This window comes from Natator depressus, chromosome 7 (genome assembly GCF_965152275.1).
Source record: "Natator depressus isolate rNatDep1 chromosome 7, rNatDep2.hap1, whole genome shotgun sequence".
NCBI lineage: Eukaryota > Metazoa > Chordata > Testudines > Cheloniidae > Natator > Natator depressus.
In genome coordinates, this window is record NC_134240.1 from 36,438,885 (window position 1) to 36,459,016 (window position 20,132).

The 20,132-nt window shown below is 44.1% G+C and overlaps 1 protein-coding gene across 1 annotated transcript in view; it reads right to left on the reverse strand.

Moving 5' to 3' along the window:
• The window catches only part of CFAP92 (cilia and flagella associated protein 92 (putative)), a 131,331-nt gene that overhangs the window by 7,504 nt on the left and 103,695 nt on the right, over window positions 1-20,132 (reverse strand). Inside the window, exons 13-17 of the mRNA XM_074958126.1 lie at window positions 18,304-18,498; window positions 11,545-11,839; window positions 8,867-9,031; window positions 4,797-5,009; window positions 801-951 (exon numbers count right to left, since the gene is read on the reverse strand). Of these exons, the coding sequence (XP_074814227.1) occupies window positions 801-951; window positions 4,797-5,009; window positions 8,867-9,031; window positions 11,545-11,839; window positions 18,304-18,498 (1,019 nt within the window). The remainder of the gene's footprint in view (window positions 1-800; window positions 952-4,796; window positions 5,010-8,866; window positions 9,032-11,544; window positions 11,840-18,303; window positions 18,499-20,132) is intronic.

Here is a 20,132-nt window from a genome sequence, read left to right on the forward strand (position 1 = left end):
TTGCCTGAGTAACAAAAACGATTGTCACCGTTCACTAAAAATAAAAGGTCAGCCACCCAGTAGCGCCGGTTTTATAGAGGAATAAGCCATGAACGAGCCCCACCACTCTGCTGTATCAGCTTTGTCCAAAGGCAGACCCTCAAGTTCAGGGACTAAGGCCAAGAACTGCGGGGCATGGGAGGCAGTAACAGTGCTCCACAAAATGAAAGGAGCGTAGCCGCTACGCTCTGATACCTATTAGCCTAAAGCAAAACCTTGGTCTAACGATTGCCTCACCGCTCTGCTAGGCCAGCTCCGTAACCAAGCACTCAACTGGGGAGCTGCAACAAACATAATCCTCCCTCCCCAGGATATGGACCGGGTTGCAGATACAGTCCGCTGCTGCTTCAGCACAGTGCTAGTGGACCTGCACAACTGTGAATGCACAAGCCCTGCCTGTGTTTCTCCCTCAAACTCCGTGTGTGCTGGGTGCAAAGAGCCACTGCAGCTCACAGGCCCACTGGCACAGTGACTGCAGTACCCTGAGCAGGATTGCAGCACCCTCACCCCCTGCCTTGGCAGCAGAACGGGACTGGTCTCATTATGCCCAAAGACCTTTGCCGAAGTTGCCCCACAATTTTACTGCAGAATGCCAACTTATTAGTCAGGCCACACCACGCTGGAAGTTCGTTACACGTGCACTTTTACAGAAAGAGGCAGCATTTCAGGACTAGAGCAACTGAAAACAATCCTCCTAAGTGTATATTAGAACTCAAGTTGAGAAAAATGGGGTGGTTAGTTATTGAAAATGGACCAGTTACCTGCCCGATGAGTAGCAGAAGCTGATTCTGGGAGGTAAACAGGTGGCTTCTTGTAAAGCTCAAAATCTATGCGACGCTGGTCCCAACTCCATCTGTCGCGACTCAGCACTGGCTCCAAAATGTTAGCAAACAGAATGTTCTCCTGCCATTTCTAAACGAAAGTTGCATCTCTTTATGCAGTCATATTGCTGGCCACAGCAAGCCGTCACAAAAATACTTAGGAAATCTTTCCAGGAAGGACAAGGATTAGGTCACATTACTCAGGTAATAGTTCGTAAAGTACCACATGTAAATACAAAGGAGACGCTGTTGTCTCGCTCTGGGTTGCCTTTCAAGTTACTATTTTTGATTCATGGAGGAAAAATGTATTTTATACACGAGTTACTGAAATTCTAGTGTGTAATGGAACACAGTGCCAACAGCAGTTCCCTAACACCCACCCATGCACAGAGTAATGTTTTATATACAGCTCGCAGGGAATTGTCTAATTGCAAATTTGTGTCATCCCCCTGTCTGTAACGTTAAAAGAATGAGCTTGTCACCTTATTCCGATGTGATAACCTAGCAGAGGGGTGGGATCTAGCAATCTGAGCAGAGGGCCACCATAATCTGACAGAAACTCGGTCCATGATTTACAGCAAATTTTGCCTCTATCTCGTGTAAAAATGGGACTAGGAATGTATAGACCCAAGTCCAAAAATTGGCAGGTTCATCTCGCCCCTCTCACTACAGGAAGGACCACCGACCACCTGCTGAAAGGCAGAAGGGTTAGGCTGGGAGTGCAGAGTGAAATAGTGGCTCCAAGGCACTCTTCAAAGTGACATGCTTTCAGAAGATGGGGACGGAGTGTGGGAGCAACAGTCAAGATGGAGTTCTAGTCAGAGGGCAACCAAGATGGGGAAAGGTCTTTCGCTTCCTCCCCATGCCTGAAACGTGCTACACCTTTGCTTTGGACTTGCTGGAGGGAAGACCTCTGGCCTCTTAACAGGGGCAGGGCACTCTGCATCACTCTTCTGGTTTGCAGCAGCACATGCTACAATGGCATTCCGAATCCTTTCCTGCTTGCCTGGCCGGTCACAGGGATGTTTAGAGGGTAAAGTGTTCCCTTCTAGAAAAGAAATGGGAATTCTGACATGATAAAAGACACCCCCTCACCACCCAAATCTAACACTTTACCTCCCAAGGACAGCAATGGCACTCCAGGCAGCGAAAGGGAGAGGGATTTACGCTAGCTGGGAAAGCAATTTTAACTGCTCAGGAGGCAGTGGACCCTGGCTAAGGCGCGTCATAGCGCTCCTTCATGGTGTGGCGAGAGGACTGGGATTGCATTGCCGAACAAAAGGGACGTGACCCAAAAGTTGGCATTTCCACAGGTGAAACGTTCACGAAGGGAAGGCTCAAGCATGTGGAGGATGGGTTGGTTTCTTCCCCTCAAGCAGAGTGCCGTAGACTCAGATCACCTTGTTTCTGAAGAGACACTTCTCTGATATTTGACAGATGAGTGGATTTTCTAAAAGCCTGGAGGTATTCCACAGTGTCAGCATTTCAGTGACAAAATTCTGTTGTTTTGGGCTGAAACCTGGCACAAAAAGGCTCAGTGTAGCAGCAACTATTCCACCTCCCCCACTATGTGTGGAGAAAAATCAATTTGCTGGCTGTTAGCTTAATGCATGCAGCTCTACACAGAGCTGTCAGTGGATGGGAGTGGGCGAGAGACTGGATTTCTTTTTCCTTTGATTTAAAAAAAAAAAAAGGTGATTTCTGGGGAAAACACAATTTTGCAGGAAATTTGAGCTTACTATGAATGTAAATATTTTTAGTATCAAGATGAAAGTGTTTAAAGGTGGATCAGCTCTCGTCGCCTCCAGCTGAAGTGCAGTGACACTGTGCATTCTTAATTAACATGAGTAACATCTGTAAAGCACTTTGAAGAGGGAAACTACTATCTGGACTGAGCAATACTGTAGCAAAACAAAGCACTGACCAATGAGAACATAAAAGGACTCACAGTTACATATGGTACAAGGGAGATTATTTACCAATGAAATCTCAACACAACTATACTGTTGTCTGATTGAAGCAAAGCTATGTTGTATGGGCTTGATGGTATATCAGACATTATTAAGCAGCATTTCAAAGAGTTCCTCGGGTCTAAAGAAAAGTGAAGGAGAGTCCTAGAGACAGCTCAAGGACAAGCAGCATGAGGCTGCTCTGGTGCCGAAGTACTTGGCTTGCTGGACAATACTCACCACAGCACATGGGGGAAAGAGAGACCTCAGTTGATCCAGAAAATGTAGACATTTAATTTACATCAGATGCTGGTGGAAAAAGGACAGGTCCCAGTGGAAGCTGCTGGTTGCTGAGCACTTTTGAAAACCTGGCCACTTCATTTCGGTTAACATCTTAATGAGAGCTGAACTCTTTTGAAAATCTGCCTCCAATTTTAAGTGCAGAACACTATTCAAAATCTTGCCCTAAGAGCTCTGCTGTGCTGAGGAAGCAGGTGAGAGGAAGAATGTCTGGGGGAAGTATTCATTATCCCAGCTCTCTTGAAACTGTAACATCCTCAGGGGTGGCTCACTCAGATCCAAGACTGAGTCCAATTGTAAAAAAATCCAGATACTGTCTTTTTTTAAATTCCCCTGGCTGAAATGCGAGTTGTATTCCTCCAAGAGAAACAGCTCTTTTCTAAACTGCAAGTTGAGAAAATTCCTATCCATACAGTTTCACCTGTGCTCTGGAACAAGATGACGCTTGAGTGAATGCAGGAACCAGAATTAAATCTTTTAGGAAGCCAGACGGTTCAGCTTCCCCGAAGACGACGTTCCAAGATGCCCTGGTTAAATTCAGCTTTTGAGAAGAAATAAAACAAAGGGATGAATCCACTATAAGTGGTGGAAGTAGCACCATACCGAAACCAGGCGCTCTCAGAGTAGATTCTACTTTCTTTACATCTTCACTCGACTTTTCAGGAGACATGAATAATAAATTCAGCAAGTCACTATCCATCATCATGACTCAATGCTGAGACGTGTTGTGCCCTAAGAGGCTGCTTTTGAGTATGGCGAACCGGCTTCCCCTTTTCTTTCTGTTGGCACTGTCATGCTGGAGTTAGTGTCACTTATGCTGGGCTGGTCAGCTGCCTTCTCCTCTTCCTCCCAGCAGTAAGGGCAATACAATGTGCCAGGCGACTCTGGCTCCCACATCAAGCATTGTGCTCTTCTCCCCTTTCTTTCAGTTCACTGGTTCTTGCGCCCATCAGCTGCTGCCTTAGGAGCCTGCAATCCACCTTCTTTCAGCTTGGCAGTTTTTGTCCCACGCTGGTCAGCTGCCTTGCTGTTTATGTAATCTCTTCAGTAAGAGGCGCTGACAGCTGCATTGTACTGGATGGCTGCTGTTGACCCTAATCAGTGGTGCTTCTTTGTCCCTCCATGAGAAGGCACATTCTCCAACAGTGCAGATCAGCAGAACACATGGTTCAGAAGCGTTGTAATGCAGATGAAAACTTAAAATGGGCATTAACTTTGTTCCACACTTGGTGTGTTCAAATAATTTGTTAGGACCCAATGACTCTCCATGAAAATCCCCGTCTATTCCTTTTTTTTCCATCCCACCAAATCCAAATAATGCATGCGCATTTTATTTGACTGCATTCTCACTTTTCATATATACAGTGCTGCAGGCTGGGTAACTGTTCAGACCAGGGATGAGTGAACTGGTCTAGTTGACAGTCCAGTAAAATGCTAAGGAAAGGGGAAAGTGATACTGTAAAGAACAGCAAAGAAAATGGAAAGAGGGGGAGAGATCAGCGGACTAGGAAAGAGCAGGCATGAATAGAGAGAAAGGGGGAAAAAAGAGGAATAAATGGCAGGGAAGGGAAACAGGCAAAACCTGTAAGACAATCTTCCTTTTTCTGAGCCTCCTGTCCTTGTTACTATCAGTTTGGATACGAGAAAACAACTTTCTGGGGTTTACTACTTTAAGTTTCTAGATTACCTCAGTTAACTCCTTCAGACGTGCCTCATCAGGCATCCGAGGATGCAGATTGGATTCAATGCAGCTCTTAAATCCAGGATATACAAATCCACTTGGTGATACCCACATATTCTTGGATTTTGCAATAGATTCTTTCCGGACAGTGTCCAAATCCACAGGATCAAACATGGCTGACAGGTACTCGTGGCAATAAGCAAATCTCCTCTCTGGTTTCTAGAATGACAAATGTTTTATGTTAACATGAGTTCTCCTCTACTGGAGATCACCACAGACCTGGAAAGTATAAAGTAACATCAGCATCTACTGTGTCCGTTCTACTTACATCTGAAAATAACCAGAGATTAATCAAGTCAGACAACATGAAGAAACCTGATTAAGCACTTCACAAAATACTTCCGAATGTCATCTTATTTTGCTCCCTCTCCTAGCTGTGGACTTAAAGATAATGCAAGTAAAAACTGTGGAATCATTAGAAAGATTTGCGATATTAGTTCCTTATATTTATTTATATATATCTCCAGATCCTCAGCTGGTGTAAACTGGCATAGCTCAATTGGTTTCAATATGGCTACTCTGGTTTACACCACTTGAGGATTTGTCCAATATCATACTAGAGAAGTTGGTCTCTCCATAGCTAAGATTAAAGTTAGATTTCCATTGTAAACCCACTTTTGATACACCCCAACAAACTGTTACAAAACATCATCAATCCACCCTGTAATTCCATAGGCAAGATTTCATGTCAAGATAGAATTTTTCTGGAAAGACTGAAGCAAAAGAGGCTTGAAATTTGGAAGACTTTAATGCACATTTATTTAAGGGATGATCCAACACCCATTGAAGTCAGCAAGAGTCTTTCCACTGACTTCAGTGGAAGCTGGATCAGGCTCTTAATTTGTTGGTCATGATGAGGCCTGCTGCCTTTGGTAATCTTGAAGGGTTTAAAGCAGAGGTGGGCAAACTACAGCCCGCAGGCCACATCTGGCCTGCGGGACCCTCCTGCCCGGCCCCTGAGCTCCTGGTCCAGGAGGCTAGACCCCAGCCTCTCCCCTGCTGTTCCCCCTCCCCTGAAGCCTCAGCTCACTGCACCGCTGGCGCCATGCTCTGGGCGGCGGGGCTGCGAGCTCTGGCCGGGCAGCGCAGCTGCAGAGCGTTGGGCTGACCCAGTGCTCTGTGCTGCGCGGTGGCGTGGCTGGCTCCAGCCGGGCGGCATGGCTGCCTGTCCTGGTGCTCTGGGCGGTGCAGCTGTAGCGCCGCCAGCCACTGGTGCTCCAGGCAGCGCGGTAAGGGGGCAGGGAGCAGGGGGGGTTGAATAGAGGGCAGGGGAGTTTGGGGTGGTGGTCAGAGGGCGGGGGTATGGATAGGGGTCGGGGCACTCAGAGGGCGGGGAACAGGGGGGTTGAATGGGAGCAGCGGTCCCGGGGGGGCAGTTAGGAATGAGAGGAGGGGTTGGATGGGGCGGCGGGGGGCAGTCAGGGGCAGGGGTTTCGGGGGTGATCAGGGAGAAGGGGTGGTTGGATGGGGCAGGGGTCCCGGGGGGCAGTCAGGAATAAGAGGAGGGGTTGGACTGGGGGGCAGTCGGGGCAAGGAGGGTGGTGGATGGGGCAGGGGTCCTGGGGGGGCCGACAGGGAATGGGGAGGGGTTGGATGGGGCAGGAGTCCCGGGGGGGGGGTGCCTCAGGGGGCGAGAAGCCGGGGCGGTTGGATAGGGGGCAGGGGCCGGGCCACGTCTGGCTGTTTGGGGCGGCACAGCCTCCCCTAACCGGCCCGCCGTACAATTTCGGAAACCCGATGTGGCCCTCAGGCCAAAAAGTTTGCCCACCCCTGGTTTAAAGGGTATTATTTATGGAGTTATTAAAAGCAGTTTGTGCACCTATTAGAAACCCAAAGTATGTATGTTTGATTTTTATGGAGCTCAGGAAGTCCACACAAGAGGAACTTCAGCTTCCCAAACATCACCTACTGATATGTGTGCTTTGAGAGCTTTGCATGGTGCACATGATCTCTTGTGGGACTTTCAAAGCTGCTGGAGGGTGGGAATTTTCAAAGGCTCTCAGCATTGGCTTTAACTCTGCCCCAAGTCAACAGTAAAACTCCCACTGACTTCAATGGGAGCAGAATTAAATAAACACTGAACGTTTTTTAAATCCCACCCAAGCTGTGCAAAGTTCCGAAGAGACAAAGAGCACCGCAGAATGATCCAAGCAGCTCGCATCTGGCAAGAGAGGACCTCCTAAAATCAATAAAGTGGAGGTGCCTTCCTAGAGACGGATCTGACTCAGTCCTACATCCCAAATTAAGGCACTAATTTGAAGTCTTTAAGTCAAGACCTGATCTCTTTCTCACAGATACACTACAGCTCATACAGAAATTATGGACTTGATACAGAAATTATTGGGTGAGGTCCTCTGGCCTGTGTTATGTAGAAGGTCAGATCAGACAAACACAATGGTCACTTCTAGCCTAAAAAATCCATGAAAAAATAAGTTCACACAGACGACTTTGTGGATTTACACATAAGACCTTAGTCCTTTGTGGATGATAAAGAAAATTCGTTAAACACGATGTATTTATTTAGCTTGAAGTACTTTTGACCCAATGCCCCAGTGTAAAGTTTCACCTCACTCCACAGCTGTGCAGTGTCCTGTGGCCCCCCTCCCACCTCAGAGGTTGCTGCAGTATCTATGTAATTTGTAAAGCGTCTCCATATGAAAAGCGCCATACACATATAAAATATTGTTACAATACTTTACTTCCTACTGAACCAGGGCATCCACTTTAATAAAACATCTCCCAGGAATTCTGTTTTGCCTATGACAGTGAATGTTAATGACTGCTGTATAACCAGGACAATACTAGCATAAATTCTGCTGTATGGATATATTCAGCAAGTGCCAAGGAGTTAAGTGGTGGTGAACAAGGTGTTAAATAGGATTTTATATATATTATTCACACCTACACAAATATTTGATTACATTACACACCATGTTAAAGGATGTAGAGTTAAGTGAAACATCTTTTCAAACTACCTTACAATGCATATAAAATGCAGGAATATATTTATAGGAGCTCAAGGTCTCTTCTCAATTATAAACCTGTGGAACTTCATTGATTTCAGTGGAATTAATTGGTGCGAGAGAAACATTTTACAAAAATTAGTAATATTGATGGAGTGTCTCTCTCTGAGAATTTAATACAATTCTATGCTCCCATCCCACCTTTGAACACAGTCTAGGTCCCAACCCAACAGTGGGTCATGGGAAGGTTCTAGGTGGGCTGCCTATCACTGCCTCCGATGACTCCCCAGCCCATACATGCCCTGGAAACACTCCACTCTGTGCTCTCATTTCGGTTGGGCCAGGGCAGCAGGGAGCAGCATGGTGAGTGGGGCGCAGTCAGCAGCAGCACAGAGGAAGCGGCCAGAGCCAGCAAGTGAACAGTTGTCAGCCTGGTAGCGAATGCAGACCAACTGCGAAGAGAAAGGGACCAGCTGGTTCTGCAAAAGGGGGCATCGCCTCACCTTGATGCAGGGGAAGACTGGGATTGTTCGGCTCCCTTGCCAGGAGGAGAATCTGTGGTGTTTGGTGTCTGTTTCAGTGAGGCCCCCTAGCCATAAAAGGATCTTTGGGAGGCTAGTTCTCCCCCTGGACAGAGATGGACTGGAGGGCTGTTTTGTGCTTTGTTTCACTGTAGTCTTCCACTCTCACTTACAGGGGTGTAGCAGGAGCCCTACTGGAATTCTCTGTCCGCATAAGGGGACAGGACTGGGGGACAGAAAGCAAGAGGGAGCTGGGCTGGAAATGGGGATAAAGGGCCACCCCACCACACTTTAAATGGTGTCTGAGTGAGAGAGAGGGACTACATAACAGTGAGTCCCCCCAAAAAGACAAAATGCAGTTGGTGGGCCGCCTTAGTAAAAAGTTTAGGAACCACTGTTTTAATATGAAGGGCACTAATGTACATCTATTTGAAGCCCCATCTCTGTCTCAGGATTGGACTTGGTAAGCCAAGTCTACCCAGTGACACACAATGAAACATTCCACTATACACATACTGTATCTCAGTCTCACCTTTGCCAGCTCCTTACGAAGTTGCATCTTTGCCCATTCTGCAGAATTCAGGTTCTGAGAACTGTAGTTGTAGACCGACTTGTTGTCAGCAGGAGAACTCCTGATGGCTCTGAACTTCGGCTTTTTCACCTTCCTACTGAGTAGGTACACGGCATCAATGTTAGTCTGAACAGAAAAGTTACACAGCAATTTAGTGTGACGAAGTTTAACCCTCATGATAAAATAACTGGGCTTCCAGATATACCAACAGGGCTTCCCTCATTGGCCATCACCCCAAAAGAGGGGACCTTAATAGAGCTTGAGTCATCATCTTTTCTGATGACTAGAGCCTAGGGTGCTAGTCACTCAGTCTGCTTGTGCAGAAGGCACTCTGCAGGGTCCCAGCAGTTCCTCAGAGGTGGGTGCCCACAGCACAAAACCTCATACACATGGGTCTAAGCAATGGTGCTGCTGGGGTGGCATTTGCCTGGCGCTGTGTGTGTATGTGATGCCAAGGGAAATAAAATCCATCAACACATTATTTTATTTCTACAAATCTTCTATGTTAACACCACAAGCGGGAAGTTCCTACCTCATGTCCCTTTGCAAACAGCCTTGCTGGCATGGTATAAATATACCCTCATGCTCTTTTCATTTATTTGAGATGGCCATACTGGGACCCTCTGTGGCCTTTGAGGAAATAACGTGCCCCTCAGGTGCTAACACAAATGAACACAGATTGCGTTTACATGACTTGCCATCCTGTGTTGACTTAGAGAGAAATCCTAACATGTTATAAGCATTTGGCTGCAAAATGTTTGTTTTGTCAGAAAGGTTGAAAGTCGACATTAGCCTACAAATAAGAAGGAATGTTCCTGTTTTTCTGTAGCAGACCTTTCCGTCAGACTTCTCCACTGCGGACCCAAAAACTACAGAATGGGAACTGGTTATGTACTTCTACAGGGAAAGTTGCATATTTTACACAGACTTTCATTTGTACATAGTACTCAGGGCTAAGTACTGATCCTTCTATGGGTATGTCCACTTTGCAGCTAGAACTGTGCCTCGCAGCCCAGCTAGACAGGTTTACGTTAGCTCGACCCAGGGTCGAAGGGTTCTGAGCACAGGTAGGTAGGCCCAAACCCCCACCAGTCCTGCAACATCCACTGTTATTTTTAGCACAATTCTGTCTAGCCAGGCTGGGGGGGATGCAGTGTAGACAAACCCGGTGATGTTACAGCAGCATGTAACCAGGATGCTTACATGAGACTGCTTCCCTCCTGGCCTCACACAACTGTCCCTTTATCAACAACAGACTCATTGTAAATAACACTAAAGTGTCCAACTTATTCTCACATCGACAGCACGAGTACTCACAAAGCAGGGTATTGGGAAACAGGAATGGAACTTTACACACATGTCAAGGAAAACCTTTTTTATATTAAAATACACACAGGAAATACACATTCAAAAGAACTCATCACAAACAAAGGATGCTTATTAGTCCTCAAATAAATAATGTGTTCTTAATAACATGACCTCAGACTCTCAGAGCTGCCAGGAAAGCTTCTCTGGATGACATCAAAGATGGTTGGGAACACTCTTGGGCCTGGTCTACATTACAAGGTTAGGTCGACATAAGCTGCCTTGCATCGACCTAGCTGTGGAAGTGTCTTCACTTAAATTTGGCTCCTGCCAACCAAGTGCCTCTCTACACTGATTTAATAACACCACCTCCCCGAGTGGTGCAGAGTCACGGTCGATGTAATTAGGTCAACACAGTGTCAGTGTAGGCACTGCATTGCTTCCATTGACTGTTACTGGCTTTCAGGAGCCATCTCACAATGCCCCTCACTGACAGTACAATCAGTACAAATGCTCCTGGTGAGGACACGCACCGCTGACATAAGGAGCCAAGAGTGCGCGCACACACACACACACAAGTGATTTTATAACTGCAGCAGCTGTATGCTGACATAACTTAGGTCGACATAATTTTGTAGTGTAGACATGGCATTAGGCTCAGCCTGCTTTCTTCTCAGGCAGTATATGGAGAGGGGCTGCTTCCCACCATGGCAACAAGAGCCAGAAGTTCTACATCCCTTCCCTAACCACTTGCATGGGGCTCAGTGCTTCACTGTTCGTGCCTTTCAGCTATTCTCAGGTGGTAATGAGTATCATTTAAACTGCCAGCTAAAAACAGCTGGTTTGCACAAAGCACCTACGTCTCTTCCTCCACTGAGGGCAAGAGGAGGTAGTGCAATTTTACATAGTTTGTGCATGGTAGGTTTGCCTGTCCTAACGCACCTGAAGCCTGGATTAGAGGCTGAGGCAAGAACAAGCGACAACATGAAAGGGCGGAGTGCGGAGGAGAGAAAAAGGCAAGAAAGAGAAGGAACCAGCCCAAGCCAGAATAAGAATGCTATTAAAAATTAACCCATCTCCCTCTTTGCTTTCTTGTATGCTGTCTTCATCTGTAACCACTATGCTTTCCCCCCCTCAATGAGCAGTCAATTCTGCAATACAGCTTCTGCAGTAGATAATACACTGCTGATCTTGTCCATGGATGGTTTTATTAAATGTTTCCAACTCTAAAAGGCATTAGTTCTGGAGGGGGTAGGAGGAATTAAGGTGATGCACTATTGTGACTATTAGTATTGCTTCAAGTACAATATACTTCTACATCCCACACAATTCACCTGGATGTGGTTTTTGTAATGCATTTTATCTTCCATTTCCTTTTTCCACTGAATGTATTTTTCATTGTGGTTATCCAGTAAAGAATGCACTGCTCCTGGTTTTATGGTAACTTCTCTGGATTTTTGCAAAGCAAATGGGAAGAATGAGGGCAGGAGAGGTCTTGGAATAAACAAATCCTCCTTAGTTAGGGGAATCCCAAACTCATGACTCAAGACTGTGATCATTTCTGCAGAGGGCAACAGACCTCTGTGAACGACATCCCTTAACTTCTTACTGTGGCAGAGATAATCAAGCCTACAACACAAGCAGACAGAATACGTCTATAGATTATCACAAAATGTACCAAGTTTTATTCTGATAATGAGCATTAAACTATTACTCATGAAAAAAAACCACACAGTTCTATCATAACATCTTCTTGCTAAATGAATGGAGCTCTTCAGTTCACTTATACTGGCACCAAGCATGACCCAACTGGAAAGAGGTGGCATACCTAGGATTTATCAAAAACTACTGAAGATATGCTACAAGAGGACAGACTGAACAGTGACTTAAATGGTTAGATGTTGACTGTAATTTAGCTAGAAAATGGGTGTAAGTAGTAAAGCAGTATAAATTGGACTGGTTGGGCATTCAGTGTATGATAAAGCAGACTCCCTTTACAGGATTGGTATATGACCTACATTCATTTGTACATCCACTGAAAGCTAACTCGGTGCCAAGTATACTCTTTTACCTTTAACATCCATTTCCTGACTACCTTACAACACACGCATAATACCATGATTCACGCCACTGCTAAATTTGTCCCAGAGAGTTTCATGGAAATTGCAAATTATCCCCCAAAATGTGTAACTACAAAATTAATGAGCACTACACCCAAGCATTCTCACTCTCTCTATACACCCATATACCTATATACGCACACAGAGAGACACATCAGACAGGGCCAGATCCTCAGTCCCTCTTGTGGGGCACAGTGGGCCTTAAAAGTTACTTTAAGGCAGGAGCTGAGGATTGGCCTAGCAAGCCAGCCGCTCCACATGGACCCCCACCCGAGAAAAAGGATGTTCCAGGACTGGGGAGGGACAAGGAAGTGGAGAGCAGGATGGGAGAACATTATGCCCTCTGGCAGCCTTGGCTGGAGGAACAGCCCCTTCGGAATCATTTTCTGCTGTTAGGCCTTGTCTACACAAAGTTGCACTGGTTTAACTAAAATGGGTTTCAAACCTGATTGAATTAAACCCCTATGTGGGGTTCACTTTATCCTATAATGATTACTTATCAGCTTAAGCTAAATTGACATAGGACAGGTTCAAATCAATTTTGAATGCGTGCTCATAGGGCTTTCCACCAGTTTAACTAAATCGGTTTAAAAAAAAACATACTGGAGAGCAGAGGAAGCAATATACATCACACACATTTTGCATAATATAATAAAGTGACTGTTTTCCAAATGGACCATAGCTGTTCCTTTCTGTGCAAGTCAGACAGCGAATTCCTTGTTGTATGCAATAAGAATTATTAAACTAAAGAAGTAATAAGTTTATTGTCAAAACTAGAAACAGAGTTTTGCTCATCCTTTTGTCCATATGCTTGGTTTTGGAGCAAAGTAAAAAGTTATTTTCACACTCTAAAAATTTAGAATTGTAATATCTCTGCGGTGAGTTTATTTTCCTTAACATTATTTCTGAACAAAATACATAAACGCTAGCTGATAACATGTAATCACACAAATTACAACTGCTTTAATGACTCAAATGTTTTGCCAGAGTTTCTTTTTTATACTGATGTTTCAAAACATGTTGTTCAACAGAGTTAACAAGTATGTCCAGCTGATGTACTGAGAAGCTAAAGTTTCAGTAATGGACACAGGACACTGAACTATAGGATGACTTGAACACAATACAGCGGAATTTTTTTGCTGCTGAAGTTGTCATTCTGCTGCCAAATGTAACTTCAATCCTTCAGTCAACATACAACATACAAGCACCTGTAAAGGTTTGAAAGGACTGAGAAATTTGGGGACAAGAAAAGAGATGCAGTACTCCCAAACAAATAAAAGTCAGACACACTATACATTTGTTACCATTCATTACGTAAACCATTAATGACCGATTAATACATTAATTTATGTGTCATATCTACTGTTATTTTGAGATTTTCAATTTTATAAGCTCTTCAAATCAGTTCATGAAATAGAGGTTCTAGTGTGCATGGCAGCTACACCTGACTCCAGACTTTATTTGCATCCTTCTGAGATGCTCTCTCTGAGTTTATGACAGTGAGTGCTACAGAGCATATTGACTTTCCTGTCGCTCCACTTCTCACTAGCACAGAAATGACAGCTGTATTTAAAACCACTCTGACCACCATGTTTCATACTGACAGCCTTTCAGACATTGATTTCCACTGAAGGAACCAACCAGCTACAGTTATCAAAAGCACTGCAGAGCTGCTGCTCCATAAATCTGGGATAATTTTTCCCACAGAAGATAGACCATAATAAAGATGCTTCAAGAAACAAAACTATTACGTACCTATTATCAGCAAAATTTTTCATCATATATAGAATATGCAGAGTTGTATTACTCCCTGGCTCAAATTTTGTCAGCTTCCCAGGAGTTTGTCCTTTTGCAGTTTGCTGGCAAGCTTTGTTTGAGGAGACAAAATCTTTTTAAGGACACTGAGGTGACACTTAGCTTTCAATGGAAGTTCTCACTAAATTCCTTTCCTCACTTATTGGCTTCCCACAGAAAACATGTACAGATGTAACAAATTATGGCTACATATATAAAGACCGTCTTCATAGAGAAAGGACTCAGGACCTTCAAAAGCAAAACTACAGACCCTCTACCCTGTGAGCTAAACTCCATTCACTGTCAGTAAATAACAGGCTCTTAAAAACTTACTTGGGCCAGCAAGTAGAGCAGCGGTTCCCAAACTATGGGTCATGATCCCAAATGGGGTCGCAACATTAGCAGATAGGACCTGCACGGTGATGGGGTCTGCCCCCGAACTTGCCCAAAATTTCTCCACAAGTGCTGTGCCAGAAAGCCACCATTTTGATCTAGTGGTGTGCAGAAGGTTACGCTGTGCAGAGGCCACCATTTTATAAAATGTCAGCCTCCTGGCCTGCCATTTGTGGAGCAGGTCAGGACATGTTGACTGTGCAGATGCTATTTTATCATTTGCATCATCCGGCTGCACAAGCACCTAGTTGAGAGACTTGAATCCAGAAGATCCTTATCTGTGGATAGCATCCTCTCTGCTTGAGCTGGTAGCCTGTGCTAGCCTTTTCTGAGATGGGAATCTGCAGTGGCTTGTAAGCTCCTTAAGGCAGAGCCCATGTCTTCTTTCATGCCACTCTGAATACCCTGCTGGCACGCCTTAAAGAATCATTGTAAGTCATTGTTTCTGCGCTGCCCTACTATCACCACACAGGGTCTTCTTAAGTCCTGGCCTTGGTTGCTTACAAGTGAATTCCTCTTTCTGATTTGTGATAAGAGGCACAATGGACTCATTTTTACGCAGAGTATCTGCTTCAACCTCCAGCAGAGAGTCTAGTGATGGAGTTCTGAACAGAAAACAAGAGTGCAAGAAACGTGCCTGCAAATCTGATGAGGCTGTCTTGGAGTATGGCTTCACCAGTGTTTTCGTCAAGAACAAAGAAAAGCCAAAATGCCTGCTATGTCACACGTTATCTAGCGAAAGCAGGATGCCTCATAACCCTTCACAAGGAACACACAGGGAAACCAAGGTCATTTTTCCAACGCCAGAAAGAAAAACTTTTGCATCAACAAGTGCAATTCAAGAGACCCATATCCACCTCTGACCACAGTCAAAAGGCATCATTTCAGGTGAGTGACTGCATTGCGTAAGCCAAGTAGCCTCACACAATTGGAGAGACTTTAATTTTGCCAGCTGCAATCGATATGGTGAAGATAATGTATGGGAAACCTGAGGCAAACAAACAAAGCCATATCACTGTCCAACAATACAGTGAAGCAAAGGATTAAGGCAATAACGGCACACCAGGAAAACACACTGGTGGAGCATCTGCCAAACCCTTATGCTTTTGCCCTTCAGGTTGATGTGAGCACTGAGGATTGTGATGCACATCTCTTGGCTTTGTGAAATACACAAATGTAATTCTCCGAGACATTCTGTTCTGTTTCCCTCCTCTCGGACATGAGATAACACAAAGAATGTTGGATGTGCTACACAGCTACATGCAATACAAAAATATCCCGTGTGATGGCATGGTAGGCTTTTGTACAGATGGAGCTCCCTCCATCTATGGCAGGCCACGAAGCAGGTGTACGTGCCTGGGTAAAGAAAGTTGCTCCATCTGCTGTGTAAGCTCACTGCATGACTCATGGAGTACAGTTGGCTTTTAAAGCTCTGAGTCCAGAGCTAGGTGAAGTTTTGCAGCCGGTCTTGTCTATTGTGAACTACATCAGGTCTTAGCCTCTACACGTGTGTCTGTTTGCAAAACTGCGTGAAGACACAGTGTCCAATCATTACGTGTTGTTCCACCCTGAAGCTCATTGGCTCTTAAAAGGAAAAACACCAGGATGATCTTTTGAACCAAGAGATGAGCTGCGTCCCTGTGCGATGGACTGCACAAACAGTGAATTCATTGACTTTCTAGGTGACCAAAGGAAGATGTGCTTTCTTGCCTATGTCACTGACATATTTGGGAAACTGAACGAACTGAATACAGGTCTGCAAGGAAAGAACACCCACATGCTTCAGCTGAGTGACTGAATCACAGCATTCATGAAGAAAAGTGTTTTCTTTTCTGGAAGAATAATCTATTGAAGACAAACTATGAATTCTTCCCGCAGCTTTGCAAGTTCCTGGTTGATAATAAAATTATTCAGCCTCCCACACAGGTGATGGCTGAGCATCTCAGCCAGATGGGGGGAACAGTTTGCTTCCTTTTTCCCTGACTGGGACATGACAAAGTGGGTGTGAAACTTCTTTCCATGCAAGCCTGATGCCATAGATTTGCCAGCAGCTGAAATCGAAGAGCTCATTGAAATTTCCTGGGATTGCTTCTTGTGAGGAACATATGCCCAGTTTATGCTCCCAGAGCTCTAGTTCACTGTCAAGAATGAATATCCTGCACTCTCAACACACGCCTTGAAACTGATAGTACTATTTGCAAGCACGTATTTCTGTGAAGCTGGATTCATCCCACATGCGTCAATCAAGTCTCAGTATCGATCTACCACTGATGTCACATTGGAGATTAAATGTGCAATATCTCAAAGCCGCCAGACTTTGAGAAGCTGTGTCGCAAAATACAAGCCAATATGTCACATTAGAGAGCATTAAATGACATACTTAATATGTAAATTCCTTAGATCCCATGGTCGCTATGTTGCTTTGTTTTTGTCTAGGGTCACAGGAAACAGGAAGTCTCAAAATGGGGTCTTGCAGGCAAAAAGTTTGGGAATCCTTGCAGTAGAAAGAAACAATCACATGAACTAAATAAGTCTGATGCATCAAAGCCTGCGTGTGCTATTGGCAGACATACACTGAAGTATTCAAGACTGCAGCAGCCACCTTGGAAATGATACCCAATCAAGCACAATTGTGTGACATTTTGTATGAGTCACTCCTTTGTTGCAAGGTTACAAGAAGTGCAAAAAGAAACTTGGAAGTCACTAATAATGTTCTCCTCCTCCTCTAGCTGGAAATAACAGCTTTGCCATTTAATTTGAATGCTTATTTGGTGAGGCTTCACCATAAGTACTGTAGATGAGCAATGTGGGAGTTTTATCATTTGAAACTGAGTCCTCTGAAAGAAGTAACAAAGGCTGGGTGTCTCAGGAGTGAAAATCACCAGTCATTTCAGTGACAGCTGTGTGGATTTTAGTTCAGAAAATAATCTGAATGAGCCAGTCTATTGACAGCAGGGACTAAAAAGTACCCACTCTCTCTCTCTTCAGCCTTCTAAGCACCTGAATTGCTTATTTCAAAGATGGATAAAACCTATTTCCTATTTTTCAAAAGCAAGGAGTTTTTTTGTGCTGATTTTACATAATAGATGGCTTTCTCTCCATTTTTCACAAAAAGTAATATTTTATATTTGTAGCTACACCCTCACTCTCATGCTGTGTGTCCAGACTGTTGTTATGCTTTCTAACAAATTAAACACACAGGAAACATTTGGGATACTCTGAGGAGAATGGGGGTGAATATAGCCATATGCTGCTGAACTGAGCCTGAAAGCTCCTCTCTCCTGACTGCGTTTAGAGCCTTCCCAGGCTTATCTGAGTGCATGACTGGGCCTGTCGTCCTCAGCCTTGCTCCATTCCTTCACCCTATAGACCCGTAGGAAAGCTAAGCAGGGAACGAACTCCCAGCCAGTGTTCAGGTGGGACATTGCACCTGTCACAGGACAATTTTATTTCCTTTTTCCCTATTCCATCTCTCCTGCCCCATAAGGAATAACTTCATGCTCAGAGAGGTGTGATTTCAAAAATTATTTGAGGGGCAGAAGCAGGTGGAGAGTGATGAAACTGGCACTCTAATCCCCAGAGATGAAGCATGCCCCATTTGCATCGTGCCCATCTGCCATACTCCCATGCCTGACCTCAAACCTAAAACTCACTCTCAGGCCCACTGACCTGCTTTCTTTGTGAAAGCAAAAAACAAAGGCATTAATTATTGTATCAAATATCCATGCTACTTTGGTGATGCTTCAATTATCAGTTTCCTGACTACAAATCTAGGAATGGTCTTACCTGGACAAGGCTTGGAAACATGCCTGAGGAACCATATCCCTGACATAAAGGAGAGGCTGCCTTGTTATAGCAGAGAGGGGTTTACAAAGGTGGATATGATAAAGGATTGCTTCCAGGTCTGTATACAGGCGCTGATGGAAAGACAGCTGTGAGTTATATAATATATCCAACCTTCCATTTTCACTTTTGTGAGTCCTACAACAGAGCACCACAAAAGTAATGTTACAAAACCAGTCTTTATCTCATGAATCCCACAGTGCTGCAGCATAATCCCTTATGAAACTGTCTTGTCTTTGTTCTTCTAGATGGAACCTGTTGCCACTCTGACACTTTATGCCAAGGATTTTAAAAGAACAATAACAAACTTGCAAAAAAAAAATCCCACCTGCTATGAATTATTATTAAAAAACCCCTCATATGTAACCACACAATGTAATATTCTGCAAGGAAGTTTACCAGAGTACCAAATTTACCCTTATTATAGTTACAAAAACAGTACAATATCAATTACCGGGGTAAAAACAGAATTAGAGATTTACATGATCACAACAAGAAAGGACTTTTGTACTGAAATAAATCAGTTCAACAATTTGAAGGGAACAAGCATGCAAAGAAAAATAAGTAAATTAGGAAAGCAATTAACAATGTTTCTGTATTCCTTCAATGCCAAAACAGAAAAGAAATTAACTCTTTTTTTAATCTGGAAATCTGACGGAGACCCACATTCACTACAAATCCTGTAGGAGTTATATAAGTGAAAGGGGAGCCTTTTAGAAAGGGTTATACATTGTATATGGTGTGTGTCTGTCTCTCTTTCTCTAAAAAGTCAATGTCCCCATTCATTTCGGTGAAATTTGTGTGGGTTTTAGCCCAGAAAGTAATCTGAACTTTCTAATCTATTTAGAGTAAGTCACAAAGTACCCAAATTCAACCTGCTGCAACCTTCTGAATATCCCCAGGTTTAAAAGTATCAGAAACTCACTGTGCCACTCCAGTTTGTATCTATGTGCCCATTACTACACTACAGTATTTGTGTTACTTGTCCAAAAATTCAAAGCAAAGAATACATCCTTAGCACTCAGCATCCACGGAAAGAATTCTTATGGGCTCCATCCTGGATTGAAGTCAATGGGAATACTCAAATGAGTAAAGATTACTCACATGAGTAAGGCAGGTTCAGAGTTGGAAAATTGGAGTGGGGAGGCAGAAACAGGATCCAGAATTTTTTTACTTCTAGGACACTAGCTCTAATCTAGACCAGACTGAGACTGATCCCGAATTGTTACCATTTGGTGGCCCACTTGAGACTATAAAACTCTTTTTAATCTACTTCCCAGCACACAAATTGGGACATTACCCAGTTTCACCGCTTGCACTAATTACCATTAATCCTTGGTCTCAGCCTCGGGAAACAAAAAACAAAATGTTTTAGTAGACAGCAGAGAGGCCAAGGACTGAATAGACACAGGGATTGAAAATTCAGCCAACCTACTTTGAGGTCAGGGAAAAATATGACAAAGTCAAGGTCACCCGAGAAAATTCTCATAGCAAATTTCAGAATGTATATAGGATGAAATATGAGAAATATGGACACAGAAATATTTGTTTAGAATTGTGTATTACGAGGTATTCTGGGTAACCTGAGAATTTTAAAATGTATGTTATGAGAGCAGGAAGACAGAAAATGACAAACATTTTAGCCTCAGGGCCATTACTTTAACACACAGAAACAACACTCAGATTTCATGTGAAATACGCTTGAATGTCATTGGGCCTTCGGGAGAGAAAATGATACACTGTATTTTCACACACAAAAATTCCCCTGAAAA